Below are 21923 nucleotides of genomic sequence, written 5' to 3' on the forward strand. Positions count from 1 at the left end.
ATTGGTCACCATTCTTTCAACCGGTAAGATGGAAGCACAAAGGCATATACACCTTCTCTATCTGACTTGCTACTGAGGCTTACTGTTTATATTCATATGGACTGGAAATACATTCAACTGTTTGATTTGCTTCTTTAGGACCAGTGCACCTCCATTCTCCTTCGGTAGGGGCTCAAAAGGTATGACTTCACATCTTTCCAGCATCAAGCATATATTCTTTTTGCTTTTCCTCCTCTGATGCACACATGAACACAGAGATAACCCCTGACTAACCGGGCGCCTATTTCCACTGAAACAGTGTGAACATGGGGGATGCTACCATGAGAGAATTTGGGCCCGCCGCTTCCTACCTGAGGAAGTCGGACAAAGAACGTCTGGAGGCCCAGACGCGGGCCTTTGACATGAAGAAGGAATGCTTTGTCCCCGACGCTGACGAGGAGTATGTCAAGGCCACCATCAGCAGCCGAGAAGGGGACTCCGTCATCGCCCAGACCGAGAGGGGAAAGGTGAGTGTGGCTACTCTACTGGGCACTGCTGGAACAAGCCAGGGCATCTCTAATTAACAATGACATGGCATCCACAAGGGAAAAACAAAATGCGTGGTATTAAATAAGAGAAACATCAACAACAAACACCATCTTTGCGTAATAGTTTTTTGCTTAAAGTTAATTGAGCTAAATTCGAGTTTTATGCAACTACACCTTGCACCCTGTTAAAATGTTTTCAATTGATTGATTAGCTGCTGTTTCTGTTTCCCAGACCGTGACGGTGAAGGAGTGTGATGTACACCCTCAGAACCCGCCAAAGTTTGATAAAATTGAAGACATGGCGATGTTCACCTTCCTCCACGAGCCCGCCGTGCTGTTCAACCTCAAAGAGCGTTACGCAGCGTGGATGATCTACGTGAGTGCTCTCTTCACTCGGCTTTTACTTGGGGACCTACCCGCACAATGGATCTCTGTATTGAGTTAGTCTTGTCAACATGAAAACAGGATAGCACTACTAATAATTACAACAATAATAATAATGGCACACTACCGTGGATTGGCAATTTATTTTAGATGTTGTAATTTTGAGAGCATTCCCCCTCCCCTCCGTCTCTGATTCCCTCAGACGTACTCTGGGCTATTCTGTGTGACGGTCAACCCCTACAAGTGGCTGCCAGTCTACAACCAAGAGGTGGTGGAGGCGTACAGAGGAAAGAAGAGGAGTGAAGCTCCTCCTCATATCTTCTCAATCTCTGACAATGCCTACCAGTACATGCTGACAGGTGATTACACCTCAGTGTCATGAAATAGCCTGGGACCTGGCTTTAAATCACAGGTTTTCTGATCGCTTTTGTACTTTTTGTTTTCCAGACAGAGAAAACCAATCGATTCTTATCACGTGAGTTTTTTGGGCTAAGTTATTTTTTGGATGATATGTTAACAACTGGCAGTGTTGAGTGTGGTGAATTCTGAATATTAAAGGTAGGGAAGGCAATTGGGAGGAACCGGCTCTTAAGCTAGATCTTTAAGAATCCAACTGAAAAAATCCCCCAAATCAAGAAAGAAAGTGGTCCTGCCATGCGAGGATGTGAGGATGAGGATGTGATTCTTGGTTAAAAAATACACAAATCCTGCTGTTCCATTTATATAGCTATCTCATCTGGTTCATTTGAGTTATAATAACAGCCTAAACCCTCTTATTTTTGTGTTAGGGCTTTCTATCTGTCTCGCAATTGTCTGCATGTTAACAATGATGGTGAAATAGTAATAGTTTTGTAATGAGACTTTTCTGGTCGTATCTGTTATTCAGAAACAAAAAAGTAAGCTTATTTCAATATGACTAAGATTTGACATCATCAATTTATGTTACCAGCGGAGAATCTGGTGCTGGGAAAACAGTCAACACCAAGCGTGTAATTCAGTACTTTGCCAGTATCGCCGCTGCCGGTGGGAAGAAGGAAGGAAACTCTGACAAAAAGGTGACAATCTTGAAATGCCTAGCTCAACATTCTTAGGCTCTGTCATAACCTTCCGACTATTTTAACCTCAACATCATGCTTAGACTTAAAATTCAGACAATCTTAACCTCATTTGGAAAACTAGTTGGTTTAAACTTGTGTTCTCTTGTTGTCCCAGGGGACCTTGGAGGATCAAATCATCCAGGCTAACCCAGCCCTGGAGGCCTTCGGTAACGCTAAAACCATCAGGAACGACAATTCTTCCAGATTTGTGAGTGCTTTTCTACAATGACATATATTTTCAGTACCATGGGTTTGATAATGCGGTGCTATTCCCTGAGGGAATATTCCAGAGGGATTAATAAAGTTCCTGTCTACTATTTATCCCATCTATTAAACAACCCTGATTTTGTGTTAACTTGCTATTTTCAGGGCAAGTTTATTAGAATCCATTTTGCTGCCAGTGGAAAGCTGGCCTCTGCGGATATTGAGACTTGTAAGTTGCTTTTTTTGTTTCACACATTTCTTTTTGTTAATGATAGCAATTCTGATCCAGACGTCGACCAGATTTTATTGAATTTTTCTGGAGATTTTTTAGGAATCCTTAAATATTAGTAAATATGCTTTGTGAATAACTTTGCTTGACTAGATATATACCTCTTCACAGATCTATTGGAAAAGTCTCGAGTCACTTTCCAGCTGAAGGCTGAGAGAGATTACCATATCTTCTACCAGATTCTGTCTCAGAAGAAACCTGAGTTGCTTGGTAAATCAAAGACCGCACATTACACTTATTTGCATTATACTACTATTGTCGGGAATCACTCAATTTAGTATGGCGGTATTGTTCAACTTTTTTCAGCCGCTCCCTGCTGTCGGATTTAAAGCACGACATACAGATGTCAGATACAGAATACCAACATCAAACTAACAGTATACAATCCCCCATGGGGTACATCAGATATCTCAACCCATTGTATACTTGACAGAGCAGAACCAAAGCCGGTGGAGGCTTGGGTGCTTGTGAGTGAATTCTGCTATCAGTGTTGACTGCCTATCAGTGTAGGTGCGTTTGACTGGACCGCGTTAGCCATCAGCCGCAACGTATGACTCGAGGTCCCTGCCAGAACTAGCTCGACCGTATTATATTCACAACCAACACATAATGCATTGTTTTTCTATTTCAGAAATGCTGCTCATCACCAACAACCCCTACGACTACTCCTTCATTTCTCAAGGGGAGACGACAGTAGCCTCTATCGATGATGCTGAGGAACTAGTGATGACTGATGTAAATCCAGATCATTATTTTCCTACTTTGAGGAATAAGATTCATTCTCTATCCCAGACCTTGAATTGGAGTGACAATACCGTGCATTTTCTCCTCAACTAGGATGCGTTTGATGTGCTGGGCTTCACCCAAGAAGACAAAAATGGCATCTATAAGATGATTGGTGCCATCATGCACTATGGCAACATGAGGTTCAAGCAGAAGCAGCGTGAGGAGCAGGCTGAGCCTGATGGCAGCGAGGGTGAGCCTTGTTAAATGATGATAAGCAGACTAGCAGACCACCATGTCCAGAAGGCAACCGTTAGGCAAGACTATAAATATTGTTTATCTTTGCCCCTATGAAGATGCTGACAAAGTTGCGTATCTGATGGGCCTGAACTCTGCAGACCTCATCAAGGGTTTGTGTCACCCAAGAGTCAAAGTAGGAAATGAGTGGGTCACCAAGGGACAGAGTGTTCAGCAGGTGTGTAAACGCTCAAAGGGTGTACAATTATTTTGCTGATCTGGATGTAGAGAAAGAGTAATTTAAATTATGTATTTCCATGCAAGGTGTACTACGCCATCGGTGCGCTGTCCAAGTCAGTGTACGAGAAGATGTTCTTGTGGATGGTGGTGAGGATCAACCAGTCCCTCGATACCAAGCAGCCCCGCCAGTACTTCATTGGAGTGCTGGACATTGCTGGATTTGAGATCTTTGATGTGAGTTCAGATGATCTGTGTACAGTGTTTTCATCTATTTGCTATATACTGTATCATCAGCTGAACGAAGCAATTACATTTTCTGTTTCAGTACAACACTTTCGAGCAGCTCTGCATCAACTTTACCAACGAGAAACTGCAACAGTTCTTCAACCACCACATGTTTGTGCTGGAGCAGGAAGAGTATAAGAAAGAGGGCATTGAATGGACTTTCATTGACTTTGGTATGGACTTGCAGGCCTGCATCGACTTGATTGAAAAGGTAAGATATAGAAATAGTTCCCATGAATTATGTGTCAAAATACATTGATTATGGTATTAAATATAGTGTTTCACACGTTTTTCCTCTCCTTAGCCCATGGGCATCATGTCCATCCTTGAAGAGGAGTGCATGTTCCCCAAGGCCAGTGATGCCACATTCAAGGCCAAGCTGTATGACAACCACCTGGGGAAATCCAACAACTTCCAGAAGCCCAGGGTTGTCAAGGGGAAACCAGAGGCCCACTTCTCCCTGGTTCACTACGCTGGCACCGTTGACTACAACATCTTTAACTGGCTGGTGAAGAACAAGGATCCACTGAATGAAACTGTTGTGGGACTTTACCAGAAGTCAAATCTTAAAATGTTGTCCAACCTCTTCGTAAATTATGCTGGTTCAGATTCAGGTAAACAAATTTGGAAAGGGAAGAATATCTTATTGACTTCAAGAGCAGGCCATCATCAATATTGTCTTGGTTTAATTGGGAAAGCTAATCTTCTAGTTTTTTGTACTTGATCATCAGATGGAAAAGGAGGAAAAGGTGGTGGAAGTAAGAAGAAGGGATCCTCCTTCCAGACTGTGTCAGCGTTACACAGGGTTAGTAAACTAGAGAACAAAACAAAAAGCCATCATAATCCAAAATCTTTGTGGTTATTCAACGATTAATTAACAACTGCTGGCTGTGTGGATCATTTATCTTTGATAATCCATTCAAGATAATTTACCTTTGCATGACAAGAAACAAATCATGTAAAACACACTTTTAAGATTAAGAATAGTTTTATGATTAAGTTCAGTGTTCAACATCTGTATAAAAGGTTTATGTTATTATTTTTTATGTTGAAAATGTGCTTATTTTCCTATTAACAGGAGAACCTGAACAAGCTGATGACCAACTTGAGGTCTACTCACCCTCATTTTGTCCGCTGCATCATCCCCAATGAGAGCAAGACTCCTGGGGCCATGGAGAACCCACTGGTGATGCACCAGCTACGCTGTAACGGTGTGCTGGAAGGCATCAGGATCTGCAGGAAGGGCTTCCCCAACAGGATCCTGTATGCAGATTTCAAACAGAGGTAACTCCATGAGAAGGTTGTTGGTCATGTATAACAATTGTACTATTTCAATTGACTAATATAATACCTATATTGCAGATACCGCATCCTTAATCCTGCTGCAATCCCAGACGGACAATTTATAGACAGCAGGAAAGGGGCTGAGAAGCTACTTGGTTGTCTGGATATTGATCACAACCAGTACAAGTTTGGACACACTAAAGTAAGAATTCATTAATCAGATTTGCGCAAAGCCACATTCAACTGGTTGGATTTGATCCAGCACCAATTGCATGCTTGATCATTAAGTTGTTTCTACTCTAATGGGTTCTAGGTGTTCTTCAAGGCCGGTCTCCTCGGGACACTTGAGGAGATGAGAGATGACCGTCTGTCACTTATCATATCTGGGATCCAGTCTCGGGCAAGGGGACTCCTTGCAAGGCTAGAATTCCAGAAGATTGTGGAGCGAAGGTCAGACAAATGAAATGAAGCAAGCCTTGAACTAATAATATCAATATATTATTTAATTAGTATGTTTTCTCTTCAGACATTAACACACTTTATGATGAACTCATTTTTGGATAATTATTTGCAGTTGATGTAGTAATTAAAATATTACTCCGTCATAGATGACATTATTGAAATATTTACGATTGCATTGCTCTCTAACAGAGATGCACTACTGGTAATCCAGTGGAACATCCGTGCCTTCATGGGAGTGAAGAACTGGCCCTGGATGAAGCTGTTCTTCAAGATCAAACCTCTGCTGAGATCGGCGGAGGCTGAGAAAGAGATGGCCAACATGAAGGAAGAATTCCTGAAGTTGAAGGAGGCTTACGCAAAGTCAGAGGCTCGCAGGAAGGAACTAGAGGAGAAAATGGTGTCTCTTCTCCAAGAGAAGAACGACCTGCAGCTCGGTGTCCAAGCTGTACGTTTTATTTACATTTTATGAATGGATACAGCAGTATTAAAGTCATAATAATAATGAATAATAATAACTGATAATAACATGACCAATATTTAATTACAGGAACAAGATAATCTTGCAGATGCTGAGGAAAGATGTGAAGGGCTTATCAAAAACAAGATTCAGATGGAAGCAAAGGCCAAGGAGCTTTCCGAGAGACTGGAGGATGAGGAGGAGATGAATGCTGAACTTACTGCTAAGAAGAGGAAGCTGGAAGATGAGTGCTCTGAGTTGAAGAAGGATATAGATGACCTGGAACTTACACTGGCAAAGGTGGAGAAAGAGAAGCATGCAACTGAGAACAAGGTAGGAAATCCTTTGACAATCCTGAGAACCATAGATGCAGTATTGTAATTTCATCATAACATTAACAAATCATTGCCACATTTGTAGGTGAAGAACCTAGTTGAGGAAATGGCTTCTCTGGATGAAATCATTACCAAGTTGACCAAGGAGAAGAAAGCCTTACAGGAGTCTCATCAACAAACACTGGATGACCTTCAGAGTGAAGAAGACAAAGTCAACACTCTGACCAAGGCCAAAGTCAAGCTGGAGCAGCAAGTGGATGATGTAAGTAGGATACTGCATGTCTTACGATTGTTGTTTGACAGGTCTAAGTACCCAATAACATTAAAATGTCTTCATTATTTCATCCATGTGATACTTTATTCAGCTTGAAGGCTCACTGGAACAAGAGAAGAAAATTCGTATGGACCTTGAGAGAGCTAAGAGAAAGCTGGAAGGAGACTTGAAGTTAACTCAGGAAAGCCTAATGGACCTTGAGAACGACAAGCAGCAACTTGAGGAGCGGCTTAAAAAGTAAACACATCACAAATTTCAATTCCATACATGAACTACAGATGACATACAATGATGTAGAACAAATATTAAATATGTTTTTGACCTCTCAACTGTTTGTCACCACAGGAAAGACTTTGAAGTGAGCCAACTCAACAGTAAAATTGAAGATGAGCAGGCTATTAGCATTCAGCTTCAAAAGAAACTTAAAGAGCTTCAGGTAAATAAGATTAAAAAAAAAGTGAGATCACAAAAAGCAGAAAAAAGTTGAAAAACTGTTATGAGCGCTTTCATCTTCATTAGGCCCGCATTGAAGAACTGGAAGAGGAGCTTGAGGCAGAGCGAGCTGCCCGAGCCAAGGTGGAGAAACAGAGGGCAGACTTGGCCAGAGAGCTGGAGGAGATCAGTGAGAGGCTGGAGGAGGCTGGCGGAGCAACATCTGCCCAGATTGAGATGAACAAGAAGAGGGAGGCTGAGTTCCTGAAGCTCCGCAGAGACCTTGAAGAGGCCACTCTGCAACACGAGGCCACCGCTGCCACACTCCGGAAGAAGCAAGCTGACAGTGTGGCCGACCTTGGGGAGCAGATCGACAACCTGCAGAGAGTCAAGCAGAAGCTGGAGAAGGAGAAGAGCGAGCTCAGACTGGAGCTGGACGATGTGGTCTCCAACATGGAACATATCGTTAAGACAAAGGTTTGATTCATTCATTTATTTTGCTCTGTTTGCCAAAATAAAACGGACAATCCAATTAATACATAATTAACTAGGGGTACTGATGAAGTGTAACCTTGATAGCTTGGTATCATGGTTGCAGGGGTAGAGGTTCAACACGTGGTTTATTCAGAGATACGAGGTAAACAGACTCTGGTGGCAGAATGATAAAGAAGCCACTCCTATAGGGTCAGATATATCTCAAAACCATTATACTTTTTATGGTGTTGTTTTGACCACTATGTGAAGAAGCAGATATTAGTCAGAACTGGTGTTGGCACTAAGAATGTGTGGTCCAATGAGATAAAAATACTATCTTTAATATTGTGTGGTCTAATGAGGTAATAGAATAAATAAGTAAATTAATCAGTACACTGTGATATGTTTAATTTCAGACAAACCTAGAGAAAATGTGCAGGACCTTGGAAGATCAGAATAGTGAATACAAGACTAAATACGAAGAGGGTCAACGTTGCATCAATGACTTCAACATGCAAAAGGCAAAGCTGCAGACGGAAAATGGTAGGTTCTTTTATAATTTGGTCTTTTTTGAAGCTAAATGACGTAACAATGCAATCGGTTTCTTATTGTTTTAAACCATGGAACACCAACACCAAAATGTTTATTATGCTACTTAAAACACAAGGTGAGCTCTCGAGGCAAATGGAGGACAAGGACTCCCTGGTGTCTCAGCTGACAAGAGGAAAACTGTCCTACACTCAGCAGGTTGAGGACCTCAAGAGACAACTAGAAGAGGAGACAAAGGTATATTATAGGGCTTTCCTGCACTTATATTTAGTTTAAAGGCAGTGTAAACAACTGGCCTCAAATAAATTGCAAATTAATCTGTACTACGCTAATCCTGTGATTAAATTTTCAGGCCAAGAATGCATTAGCCCATGCAGTGCAGTCCTCCCGCCATGACTGCGACCTGCTGAGAGAGCAGTTTGAGGAGGAGCAGGAGGCCAAGGCTGAGCTACAGCGCAGCATGTCCAAGGCTAACTCTGAGGTGGCTCAGTGGAGAACCAAGTATGAAACTGATGCCATCCAGAGGACTGAGGAACTAGAGGAGGCCAAGTAAGAAAGCTGGAGACTAACGACGCTAACCTAAACTCTCATTTCCAGAAAGGAAAAAACACAATTCCATCCTGCAGATCAGCTTTTTGTTTGTGCTATGTTGCTTTTAAAATGTAAGACGAACAAAAAGTTTGTCTGTTAGATGAACGAGCAACCTTTGTACTAAACCAAAGCACTACCGATAATTGACCAAAGGAGCGCGAACATATCCAGCATCAACAACCGTTTGATTGTCTGGTTTCTGAAGGAAGAAGCTGGCCCAGCGTCTTCAAGATGCTGAGGAGGCTGTAGAGGCAGTCAATGCTAAATGTTCCTCCCTGGAGAAGACCAAACACAGACTGCAGAATGAGATTGAAGATCTCATGGTGGATGTGGAGAGGTCTAATGCTGCTGCTGCCGCTCTGGACAAAAAGCAAAGAAACTTTGATAAGGCAAGGCCGTACTCCATTAAAAAGACTGTATGTAGTATAAGGTCAACAGAGAAAATCATAAAACATTATATCGGGGTGATTGTGGAGGAATGATCCAAATAACGCCATTGTCTTGAAGTAACCGTTTCAGTTCATGTTTCTCTATAATCTGACCTTATTAGGGCTCTTTCACATTTGGAATGCAGGACAATCATAAAAATGGCCCAACTATGCATTTGTAAATGTAGGTCCTATCTGAGTGGAAGCAGAAGTTTGAGGAGTCTCAGTGTGAGCTGGAGAGCTCCCAGAAGGAGGCACGGTCTCTGAGCACTGAACTCTTCAAACTGAAGAACTCCTATGAGGAAGCTCTGGATCATCTGGAGACCATTAAGAGAGAGAACAAGAACCTCCAAGGTAGGATCTTCATATTAGTTTTGCTGTTACGGTTTGCATTTACCAAGTCACAAGGCTTATGCTATGCCATTTTGTTTTGCTTGTTTATGAAATGAAAAACAGAGGAAATCTCGGACCTTACTGAGCAACTAGGTGAGGGATCAAAGAGCATCCATGAACTGGAGAAACTGAGGAAACAGCTGGAACAGGAGAAGAGTGAGATCCAATCTGCTCTGGAGGAAGCGGAGGTACGGACGTGCTTTAAAAGAGGCAGTGAACCCAAAATCGCTTAACTTAGTTCAAAAATAGTATTTAACGTAGGGCTAGGTATTGCCAGGTACCTCACAATTCAATTCAATTTGATTCTTTAGGTCTTGATTCGATTCAATATATATTCGATTAGATTTGATATTGATCCAATAGCTTTAATACCGATTCAATAATACGTGCAGATGATAAAAATACCTAAATATTATTTAGAATTAAGAATCATAATATGGACAAAAGTAAAAGGGCATGTACATTAAGGCATACTCGCTTCTAGATTACAATGACTGAGTATGCTTCATTTTTTTTATTTTTATGGAAATAATCGATTTTCAAAAAAATCGGATGGAAATTGAATCGAGAACAAATAAATTGCTGTGCATTGATGAATCGATACTTTTACCCAGCCCTTGTGGTTATATCTCTCATTAGATTGTTAACATATAAATCCATGAGAGGATTATGCCCCCAATTAAAGAGAGGGTTTAGCCTCTAGGACACTTGTATTTCATGCAACTCGCTCATTATAACCGTAACCATGGGGATCACCCCATGGTTACGCTCTCTCCGTCCTAAAAATCTCAGCCCAAAACAATATATTTTAAATCTCAGTGTTCAAATTTTATATGAAACAGGGGGTTCACTTACACTTTAAAATATATAGATATATACACAATACTGTGTATAATGATGTACTTTCAGCATGCGTGTTTTGTAATAAGAAGCATTACTTTTACTAGGCCTCCTTGGAGCATGAAGAGGGCAAGATTCTGAGAGCCCAGCTTGAGTTCAATCAGGTTAAGGCTGAAATCGAAAGGAAGTTGGCTGAGAAGGATGAGGAGATGGAGCAGACCAAGAGGAACCTGCAGAGGAACATAGACACCCTGCAGAGCTCTCTGGAAGCAGAGTGCCGCAGCAGGAATGAGGCCCTCCGCTTGAAGAAGAAGATGGAGGGAGACCTCAATGAGATGGAGATCCAGCTCAGCCAGGCCAACCGCCAGGCGTCTGAAGCCCAGAAGCAGCTGAAGTCTGTCCATGGTCACCTCAAAGATTCTCAAATCCAGCTGGACGAGTCTCTCCGGGCCAATGAGGATCTTAAGGAGAACATGGCAATCGTGGAGAGGCGTAACAACCTGATGCAGGCTGAACTGGAGGAGCTGAGGTCCGCTCTCGAGCAAACTGAACGCTGCCGCAAACTTGCTGAGCAAGAGCTGCTGGATGTCAGTGAGAGAGTGCAGTTACTGCACTCACAGGTAAGACACAGGAATTATACATTCATTTTGATAATCACCAATGACAGATTAATTTAGAGACTGAGAATAACCAGTAACAGTAGAGTCTGCAGCTCTCCTTTACTCTGATCTCTTCTGAATCTTCAGAACACAAGCCTGATAAACCAGAAGAAGAAGCTGGAGGCTGATACGTCCCAGCTTCAGTCTGAGGTGGAAGAGGCTGTGCAGGAGTGCAGGAATGCTGAGGAAAAGGCCAAGAAGGCCATTACTGATGCGGCCATGATGGCAGAGGAGCTGAAGAAGGAGCAGGACACCAGCTCTCACCTGGAGCGCATGAAGAAGAACATGGAGCAGACCATCAAGGACCTGCAGCACCGCCTGGATGAGGCTGAGCAGATTGCTATGAAGGGGGGCAAGAAGCAGGTCCAGAAACTGGAGGCCAGGGTGAGTGCTCTATAGCCCCACACACACACACACACACACACACACACACACACACACACACACACACACACACACACACCGTGCTTAACCTTTCCAGTATACTTTATAGATAAGCAGTAGGCTGCATATTTGAAGTGCGCTGCTATGGGCTTATTTGCTGTAGTTAGACAGCGATACCTGCTCTATGAATGTATTTGTAATGGATGCTTTAGTAGTAATTGTTGGTATTCTCAGGTACGGGAGCTGGAGACCGAGGTGGAGTCTGAGCAAAAGAAGAGCGGCGAAGCAGTGAAGGGAATCCGCAAATACGAGAGACGAATCAAAGAGCTGACATATCAGGTGCTTTATTCATTTTTTGTTACAAGCGCTAATGGAAACATACTTGTAACAAGTGAAACTCCATTATAATACAAATGTCCTTCAGCAGGGAGAGTTGGCTCTTTATTTACTCAAGATCAAGTGGAGTGACCCTACTTGTTGAAGTACAGTATTTGAGTAGAGCACACAAGTATATGTATTCATATACATTTATCAACATTTTTCAGACTGATGAGGATCGCAAGAACGTCACTCGTCTCCAAGACCTTGTAGACAAGCTGCAGCTGAAGGTCAAAGCCTACAAGAGGACATCTGAGGAGGCTGTGAGTGTGAAACTTTCAGCTCCACTATCTACAACGTTTAGTATGTAGCAGGTAGAATGTGTGACAGACCCTCTTGGGTGCCTGCTATTACTATTTTGATACATGTGTAATAGAATATGTAATGTTCTGTGGAATACTGCTATTCCAAAGTGAATCCAATAGTCGATGATCACAGGTCATAGCTCGGTCTAGACTACTACAGGTAGGGTTGAAGCTATAAACATGTCTAGAAGGGTTTATAATGAACCTGGTTGGCTTTGCTTCTATTACAACCCTGTGGAAACAGGAGGAACAGGCCAACTGCCACCTGGGCAAGTTCCGTAAGCTGCAGCATGAGCTGGACGAGGCAGAGGAGAGAGCGGACATCGCAGAGTCCCAGGTCAACAAGCTGAGGGCCAAGAGCCGCGACGGGGGCCCCAAGGTCAGTGGCAGACATAAAGACGATGATCATTTAAATAACTAAGGCTGCATTCATTAAAGCTACTTTCACAGTCACTGTTTACATTCTATAATATCTGAATTGTTTACGGGACATGTGGGTGACCTCTTAAAGGTGTATCAGGAAACCGGAAACAAATCAGGACTGCTGATTTAAAATGTTTTTATTTATAATTAAAAAATCGGTTATGTTTTAATGGTTAATTATGGAGTGAATTTAGATATTGTTTGACAAACAAGAGACACCAGCAGCTTTTAATATTTCATAGCTGAAATGTATCTGGACTTCAGAGTAATTGAATGTTTGTTGTGGAATTTGATTGATTCAGTGGCCTTTATTTTAGGATTGACATTTTAAGCTGACACAGTTGCGATTGTCCCTGTAAATTCACACACAGTATCTTATTTAAAATTAAAGTATCGGTATTCTGAATAATAAATACAATCGTTAGTGCTTATTAGTTAAAGGCTATTTGCATATATAGTTGAAGTGATGCGTTGACTCAAGCCTGCAACATGCATCGCAGTAAATTAAGTTGACATTGTTAATTAGAAGACCTCCACATTAATTTACCTTAAATTCCTTTCACACTCTCTCTCGCTCTAAATCTACTCTCTGTGCTCTCTTACCACCAGAGGGGGCTGGATGAGGAGTGATACTACTGGAGGTCCACCATGGACCCTTTGGACCTGATGAGGGTTCCCCATGGTCCCCAATGTGTTTCTGTAGAATAAAGCGAAAGTGCATTCAAATATAATAATGTGCCCAGTGGTTATTTCATACAGCTGAACTCAGTCATAACCTCTATCTTCATTACGTTCTCCTTAATTGATTGATCATTAATAGGACACTTAGAAAGGAGAAAGTGTAGAAAGTGTAGCAGATGATGCAATTGTTTATTCTCAGTAGAGGGGAAAACAGACTGAGAATATAACACAGTTGGCTCCATCTGTGTGGAAGACCTCGCCTCGGGCATGATGGAGGTCACATTGCAGAGCTGTGACAACCTAGTGGATCATGCCTGCCCCCTTCTGGAAATACACCATAATGACACTGTGAGTACGTCTGTACTCAGCATTGAAGCACTGTTACCTTGAATGAGAAGACTTGTTTAAAAAGCAGAAAAGACTGCGATATGTAGAAATGAAACTAAATAAGACTTAAGTAGGGGGACAGAAATAGTCATACCAGAGGATGTGGGAGGGTACTTGAAAACAAAATCATTCTATATATAAATAAACTTCCTAAATTCCTACAAAATGTGTAATGTTTTGATAAAAATGTATCTATACAATTATATTAATGGTGCAGCAGGATTTAATGGCATCTAGCGGTGACCAACTGAATACCCCCATCCCATTGCAGTGACGTAGGATAAGCCCCTGTGGCCTGTAATGGCCTGTCAGGTGCAAGCAGGTTATTCCTAAATGATTTCATCATTTACAAGGGATTAGGTTCCTTGATAGATTCATAAATTGTGTTTAGGCAGTAACAGGATACATCATATCTAACAAGTAAGATCGCGATTATGATGAAAAACGAAATGAGTCCTCTCTACATCCGTTTGTCCATTCTGGGCCACTGTATAAAACATCAACAAGGCAGGCTCAACAGAGCAGTACCCACTCCCTATCTAGCTATAAAGGGCTCATTCTTAGGTAACGACAACATAGCAATTCTTATTTACTTGGGATTATACACTTATTAAAACCTACTTCTGAATATTATATCACATTTCTGTAAAGTCAGTTCCGCAAAATGCCACTAAATTCTCCTTAATTCCCATTTAAAGTTAATATATATGATTATTGTGTTTGTTAATGCTCTTAGATATCCACAGCAACATTTATTTTTGCCAAGACATCAATGAAGGGGTACCAAGTAAAACTAAAGGGACATATAATGTACTGTGTACTTCTTCTGTTAAATACACAATAATACACTAACCCTTATCTACCATGCCATTTTAAACTAAATACCAAGTAAACCTTTAGCATAAATATGAATCCAGTAATAGAAATATAAAAAGTAAGCTTGTAGTAAGTAAGCTTTAGCTTTTAAAACAAAGGTTTTACTAAGCTAAAGTTATATTGCATGTCTTTAAAATCGACCCACGAAAATTTGTGTTTGTAATTTAAACAGTCTTTAGAATGTCTGCCTACTTGCCATCATTTAACTGCAGGAAAGCAAACGCTCTGCGATGCTTTGGTGCCATCAACCCCTGGAAACAATGGGAACGTAAGCACAGGTCTTCCTGGGCACTGTAAGCTCTTTTTGGTTTTGTTCTCTTGGATGCATGCTGAGGAAGAGCAGACACATATTGCATAGTTTGAAGTTAAAAGATTGGATATATATTCAAGCATTAACCACGGAAATAAAAAATAATCTTGCCAAGCAACAGGGGCATTGTCGTACTGATGCTTGTTTTTGGGAGAAACATCCCATAATTATAACTGCCAAGCACTAGCTGTTCTCTGAATCAACCCTACTGACATTAACAGTAGCACCTAGGACACCTATGGGTTTTAGCATACAGCCACAGCGTCCCCAGGTGGTGACACCACCTGTCGCTTCCATCAACGGAGACGCCAACTGCCAACAGATTGGTCGAGCATCTGGCGAGTTTGTGTGAGGAACGAACGACGACGGAACGCCAGACTATGGTGTCTACAGGGAGGCATTGACAGCTTGGAATGATCAAATTTGAAAGCTAATTCAAATCGACTAAATTGAACCTCCTTGTGAGTCGTGTTGGTGGGGAGGCTCTCTGGGCATGTTCTCGAAGCACCAAGGAAATGTTCATCTTGTTGCACTTTTAATGATGACAATGATTTCATGGAGATTTTTCATGCCTGTGAGAATAATTCTTTTGATCATTTTTTCCCACTGTGTTTTGTGAATGTTTTTACTGACTAGTTTATGGTGTGGTAGGTTAGCTCTAATCACATAAGCAGGCTTGTTAGTTGGAAGGAAAGAGCAAAGGAAGGTCATCCAGGTCTGCGTACAGCAACCAAACACACAACACACAACAGAACACTAAAATAGTGATGCCCTGACGAATAATACAATCCTTTTACATAATTGTTCCTCATGTCTCAGAAGCTTGTGGTAAATGATGACCCGATGTTGAATGAAGACCTGCCAGTCATGCAATGGGCCATGTTCTTCCAGTCACATGAAGTGTTAATAACGGAAAAAAGCATTCCTTGGCAGATAAAACGGACCACATAAAAAAATCCCCTGACCAGTATTGCACCTGTTGCCTCTTATCTATCACATATGCCATTCACAAAGAGACAGACAAATTTCACAGGGTTATCTTTGTCGTCAAGGCCAAAGGGGAAGGAAACAATGGCATGATGACAGGACGAGACAAAGGGTGAAGACGGAAGCCTTTAGAAAAGTATGGGTGATCACTGAAAGTAATCTGACCCCTGTCCTTATTAGACAACAACAGCTGGAACCTTCTACTGTCCTCATACGATGCTCACAAACCAAAATTTCGAACTCCATAAAATGCTCTTTGGTTACACATTGTATCATAATTTATATGTAAGACTTGAGTTTGGTTGACATTGGTTTGTAATAATTATTAGATTCTGGGTGTGTCAACTTCCAGGTTTGGCCTTTCGATACTTTGTTACTTGGTATTGTCACTCGAATTAAAGAAAAGTTGAAAAGAAGACGTTCAATGTCACTTACCCTTTTCACAACGTAAACCAATGGTTGAACATTTTCAGCCAGTCTCAACAAGTAAATCCATTTTATAAATAACACAATTTACATAATCCATTATTGCACATAATATGTACCTTTCAAAGGAACATATTTTTAGAGTTGCATGGCTGTTGCTTCTTTTTTTTTTATTGCAAATCAAATCATTCATTATTATGACTGGATATTGGAAACATATCATGTTGCCCGTGGGAAAAGGCCCTCCCCATGTTTGATATACTGCACTAACAACTGCACAACATCTTTCCAAGAAGTTCATCCCCATATTTGGTTGACCGGCAGCAACCTTAAGAGGGAGATGACCTGCGGGCCATGGACTCCACTATTCAACTCCACAAGCAGACACTAACAGGAATTAGGGTAAGTGACACTTAGCTAAGAAACCAGATGCATTCTGATGTATAAGCCGTACTACTTTTCAGAAAGGCCAAATAAAAATGAATAGTGAGTTTTGGTGACATATTTCTACTTCTTGAGGCATCCTCGTATGCTTAATAAAGATGTCTCCTTACGCGTGTAGTACATTTAGTTGGCGTAGTATAAAGGGAATCTGCATTGGACTTCTATGTGTCTCTGTGCTTTCTTCCTCTGTACAATAACCAGGGATTACAACTGTATACATGGCAATGTGATTAACCTGCAGTTTTAATTATACAAAGACACTGAATTACATAGCAGATGGTCTAAAACCATTGGGTTGAGTCACTAGACTAAAAAACGCTATTGTTCTTCATCTGCACTTATTGAATTATTGTGCTCACTAACGATTACAATTTAAATTAATGAAAGTATAATCAGTATTTCTCCTATAGTATTTGGTAAAAGGAGAAAAACAGCTAGCATAACTATTTCAGGCTCAAGTGTGTTGGCTAGTGATATGGGAAATAAAAATGATTTCACTCAAATGTTCATCGTCGTCGTTTCTCCATAGTCAGAACATTTCAGCTTATTCTACCAAGTAACCATATGGACTATAGCACTCTTGTTTCTTCAAGTAGCAAGCCTCATATTAGCCTGTGACAAGAGAATATAGTTCACTTAAAGCTAAAGTAGCACACACACTGAAGAATAAACGTCAGTACTAATACTACTACTTAATAATAACCGAATGTTACTTTCACATTTGGATAGTTTACCGTTGACCATTCGGGGATGACCGTCTGCCTGCCCGTCAGTATCCTAGCAATACGCCGTCCTTTGAACTTTGAAGCATCCAATCAGCATCAAGGTGAAAATAAACAATCTGCGTCAAGGTGACGACTTTAACCAATCGGCATCAAAGTGATTATAACCAATCAGCAACAAGCTGATTACCTTCGTTCTTTTCTTGCAGGGTTTGGAGTTACCTCTTGGGTTGACGAGACAGCAACTGGCTTTAATGTGTTTTTTTTTTATTATCACTTTATGCCAGCTTCATGGAAACAAACACAAAATAATTGAGAAAGTAGTCTAAATTGCCATTAAAACAACATGGCTATTAAACAGCTTTAGGGTAGGCCTGCAGGTGGTTATTTTCTTAATTTGAACCACCGAATTAATTCATCATAGCTTAATACAAACATTACCTGAACAAAGTGAATACAAGTGAGTTAATGTATTGATTAGTGGATCTGATTAAATGCCGCCTATCTAATAAAAGCAACAGTACTACTTAGGGGAAACAGGCCTTCAAGAAGCTTAAGGCCTGAAGATGTCTTGATTATTTAGGTACTCACATCATTTTTCTTGTAATGTTTTCTGTACTACAGAATTAATATATGTATGAATGCATAATGAAATCTCGCTGTCCTTTATGAACCTTACAGAAATCATTAATTGTTTAGTTTGACCTGAAGACTAAAAAATACATCAACAAAAAAAACACAATTTCAATCTATAAAAAACATACATACAACCATACCTTAAAAACGGTGACCCTGTGTTCTGTGCCATAACAGAGTAGTACCAGATGAACTGCTATCTCAAGCCACTAGACAGGAGGGCTATAGGATGATAAAGCCAGGCACTGCTTCCCAGCCTGAATGAGGGCTAATGAAGATTGCATGAAAGACAACCAAAGTACACACGGAGGAGGCTGGCTCACTCGCTACACACCACCTCAAGTGACCCTGTGCTAAAGAACAGGGGAGCTATCAATAGCAGCTCTAATGGTCTGAAATGAAAGTTAGCTCTGGTGTCAAACTTGAGGAGTCAAGGTTCCTCACACCTTCCCTTCGTAAACGAGCACAAGGGCCTGTGGACAGCTGGGAATTGGACCTTTGACCGAAGGCTGACCGGTACTGCAGCACAAGGGCCTGATTTAGATTCCCATGAGGGTGCAAAGTGAATCAGTTTAGAATCAGAGTATGTGGTTGGGCACATTGTCTTCTGTCATAGCATAGCGCGATGCACATCTTTATGCTCAAGGCCCAAACACGGCCCACCTTTAGACCAGACGGACATTTCGGCAGGTCTGCAGCTGGGCTGCCATGGCAACAACAAACATCTATAAAGAATTCTTTAACTGTTTCTGTTGATTTCCCTTTATCTATGGAAACTAACTAGTGACATCCTTGACATTTTGGTTTAGGTGGTTTGAAGCAAAAACTTCTACTACTAGGCCTCAAACGTTGGCTAGGCCTGCACAGCTTTCCACCCCTTTGATCATGGTCAAATAGATTGTTATAAATAAAGATATTCTTAACTGTAAATCATCTTTTCATGCAACTTTCACTTAACCTAACTATATCTCTAAGGTTAAGATAAGATAGATTTTATTAATCCCTGGCGGTACATTTGTGAAACTACAATCAGACCCAATACCTCTTAGAACACAGTTAAAAGGTCAAGGAAAACTTTAGTTATTATATATAATATAATAAATAATGTAGTATTACTCCTAGTAAAAGGGCTGGTAGATTGTGCCTGGTATCATTGTTGCTGTCATTGTAAACGTCAGTAAATGTCTGACGTAAGAGGCAGCAACACCTGTTGCTGCCTCTCTTCATGTAGAGAGTAAAGTCCTGCGTCACAAGTTATCCTACTCCTCCAAGCTTGCCAGTGAATTACCATCTCTAAGAAGGCAGCCAGCAGGAATTTCACAGGGTTATCTTTGTGCTGAAGGATACAATGGGATGCCAGTAGGGAACGCTATGTCCACAAGCTCATTGTCCTCTGTGTATCGGAAAACCTTTTTTTGTCAAACCCGAGACCTGCTGGACAGGTCTGGGGTTTCGTCCATGTATCTCCCAATGTCTGTGTTTTAACTCATTAAAACATGCAAATAATACAATGCCCAACGGCACACTCTTTACTACAAAATATGCAAAATTTGTGGTGAGAGACAAATTTATATTATTTTCGTCTGATTCAATTTCCACATCAATGTACACTGACTTTTGATTGTATATCATTTCTACTCTACCATGGCTTGTCAATCACGTTGGCTCTGCCCGACACCATTTGTTCCATATTTTTTGTTACTGTGTGTTTAAGAGGAGATGTAACGACCATAAGCAAAAGTACATACTCAACAAATTGTGTGCGAAGCAAAGAGCACCAAACACACTTCATTTTAATTGTTTTTATTTCATGATTAATATTCACACCACTAAACAGTTAATCACATTGAACATCTCTTTCATACAAAATATTCATTACACCTCAGATTGAAGGGGGAGGGAGGTGGGGGAGGGGACGAGAGGTCGAGCTCTGTCTCGTTCAGAGACACAGGCTCCATTTTGTTGAGTCGTTCCTCTGCATGCTCCTGCCATGATGTGGGGGCCCGAAAGAATAATACAATACGGCACGTTTCACAATACTGAAAAGTATAGTTGCCTTTCCTTGTCTCCTCTTTCATTTTTGTATTATATTTCCAACTGCTGCCCGTGCCGACTTACAATAAAGATTAAACCAGTGGTATCAGATAAGTCAATGAGTGAGCAAAGAAACAAGTAGTGTTTAGCTAAATAAAAAATACAGCTCTAATCATTTAGACTCGTGATGCTACATAACATTACATTTCCCTTCAACGTCCCTTTTGCTGTTCAAACTTCATCTTGAAAGGCCGAACATACCTTTTTATAATTTTTTGCTCATGTAAGCTTAATTTGGGTTTAATTTAGTGAGGAGGACAAGTAAGAAAAACGCTTTTTCTAAGTATTGGGATGGATGCCCAGAGAGTACGATCGACCCTATGGTGTTCCAGGGAACATCAACCAACAATCCTGGTCTCCCTGGGGATCCACACTCATGTCTCGCAGAGAACCGCTGGGAGCGAGTGGTTTTGATCGAGAATGTGTGCATTTATTGTACTTTTTAATGTAAATAATTGGTCTACTTTTCACTTATCACACGACTTCTGACTCAATTGGCTTCCTTCCGTAACGCTACTGGTGTTGGCAGATATGTCTGGGAGCTTTAAAGAAGCAGTCTATTCTCTACCGAAGGCCAGAAGAATATGCACTCGTAGACCTTCGTGTTTACAGGGATGGTGGCAGTAGACGGGAATCAGGGCAAGGCAATGTGTGTCAGTAGCCTGGGAACAGACGTCCATAATTACATTTTAATCACATTTTTCCATTGGTGATATATTGTTGAAAATTTTGAGTCATTATCTAATTTGATGAAATATAAATGTATTTGTGTATTATCAATTGAGAAACAGTTTTTTCTCGTTTTTAAGATGAAGGAACTTGATTCAATGTGAAGAAATAATTTGATTTTGTCAGTTACATATTTGACTTTGATTCCGTCCAGGCAGGTATTCCGACACACAGTGTTCTCTCCCCAACTGTCTCACTGGGATCCAGCAATTAACCGACACTTCACTGTGAAGAACACAGACATCCTCAAACATGTATTTCATCTCATCTTGCATCTTTTAATACAATACAATTAATTATTTATTTTAACATTCTTCAAACTCGAGCAGCCCTTTTTCTTGTCAGAGGAAAAAAGGCAGACTCGGAAAACAAAAAGAAAAGCAACAGTTTTTCTCTTCCTTACATTTTCTTTCCTTGAATCATTTTTCTACTTATAGTTACCATGACGATAAGCTCCTTCGTCAACACCTACAAACACCCTGTCAAGATCCACAGAAGGTTTTGTGATTTTTTTCAGTTGTTTTTTAAGTTATTATTATATTATTTTTATTATTATTATTATTTGTATTATTTGTATTACTTCTGTAGTGGTAAAAACAAGGTAGTGTCTATATACAGGGGACGTGAGAGGGACAACGCATTAGGGCGTTTATAAAGCGCTAAAGGTCAGAGTGAAAGGACATTGGGGTCCTATTTGTCCAAGTAACAGAGCAGGGGAACTCATAAATCATAAAAATAATCCCTGTCCTTTCCTAGTCCCTAATCTATATTTTAACCCTCCCTTTATATACACAATTCCAATTTGGTTGAACTTTAACCTTAAGTAAATAATACCCTGCTATACCAACTGGAACTTCACTACCTAGATGTTTGGTGAAAAATAACTATTTGGCTATCCAACTTTTGAAGTTATAGCTAGTGGACCCAGAGCTGCTCTGTTGCTTGAACAGAAGAGTATAGAGGAGCACGGTGGAAAG

General features: G+C 40.8%; 1 protein-coding gene across 1 annotated transcript; it reads left to right on the forward strand.

Moving 5' to 3' along the window:
- Positions 1-305: 305 nt before the first annotated feature.
- LOC307086220 (myosin-7-like) lies at positions 306-13284 on the forward strand (the record flags this gene model as incomplete). The annotated part of the gene is made up of 36 exons (XM_079751358.1): positions 306-506; positions 760-903; positions 1114-1270; positions 1359-1386; positions 1861-1966; positions 2124-2216; positions 2378-2441; positions 2613-2711; positions 3133-3236; positions 3339-3477; positions 3581-3699; positions 3786-3935; positions 4027-4197; positions 4291-4600; positions 4718-4791; positions 5065-5270; positions 5349-5472; positions 5584-5720; positions 5922-6177; positions 6280-6522; positions 6610-6786; positions 6890-7035; positions 7144-7234; positions 7318-7707; positions 8121-8247; positions 8372-8490; positions 8606-8802; positions 9050-9233; positions 9461-9626; positions 9729-9853; positions 10613-11125; positions 11252-11548; positions 11783-11887; positions 12094-12189; positions 12476-12610; positions 13264-13284. 36 exons carry the CDS (start codon positions 306-308, stop codon positions 13282-13284), a joined length of 5814 nt encoding a protein of 1937 aa, XP_079607484.1.
- Positions 13285-21923: the final 8639 nt, after the last annotated feature.

Source organism: Pollachius pollachius, assembly GCF_949987615.1.
Source record: "Pollachius pollachius genome assembly, chromosome: 14".
Lineage (NCBI taxonomy): Eukaryota > Metazoa > Chordata > Actinopteri > Gadiformes > Gadidae > Pollachius > Pollachius pollachius.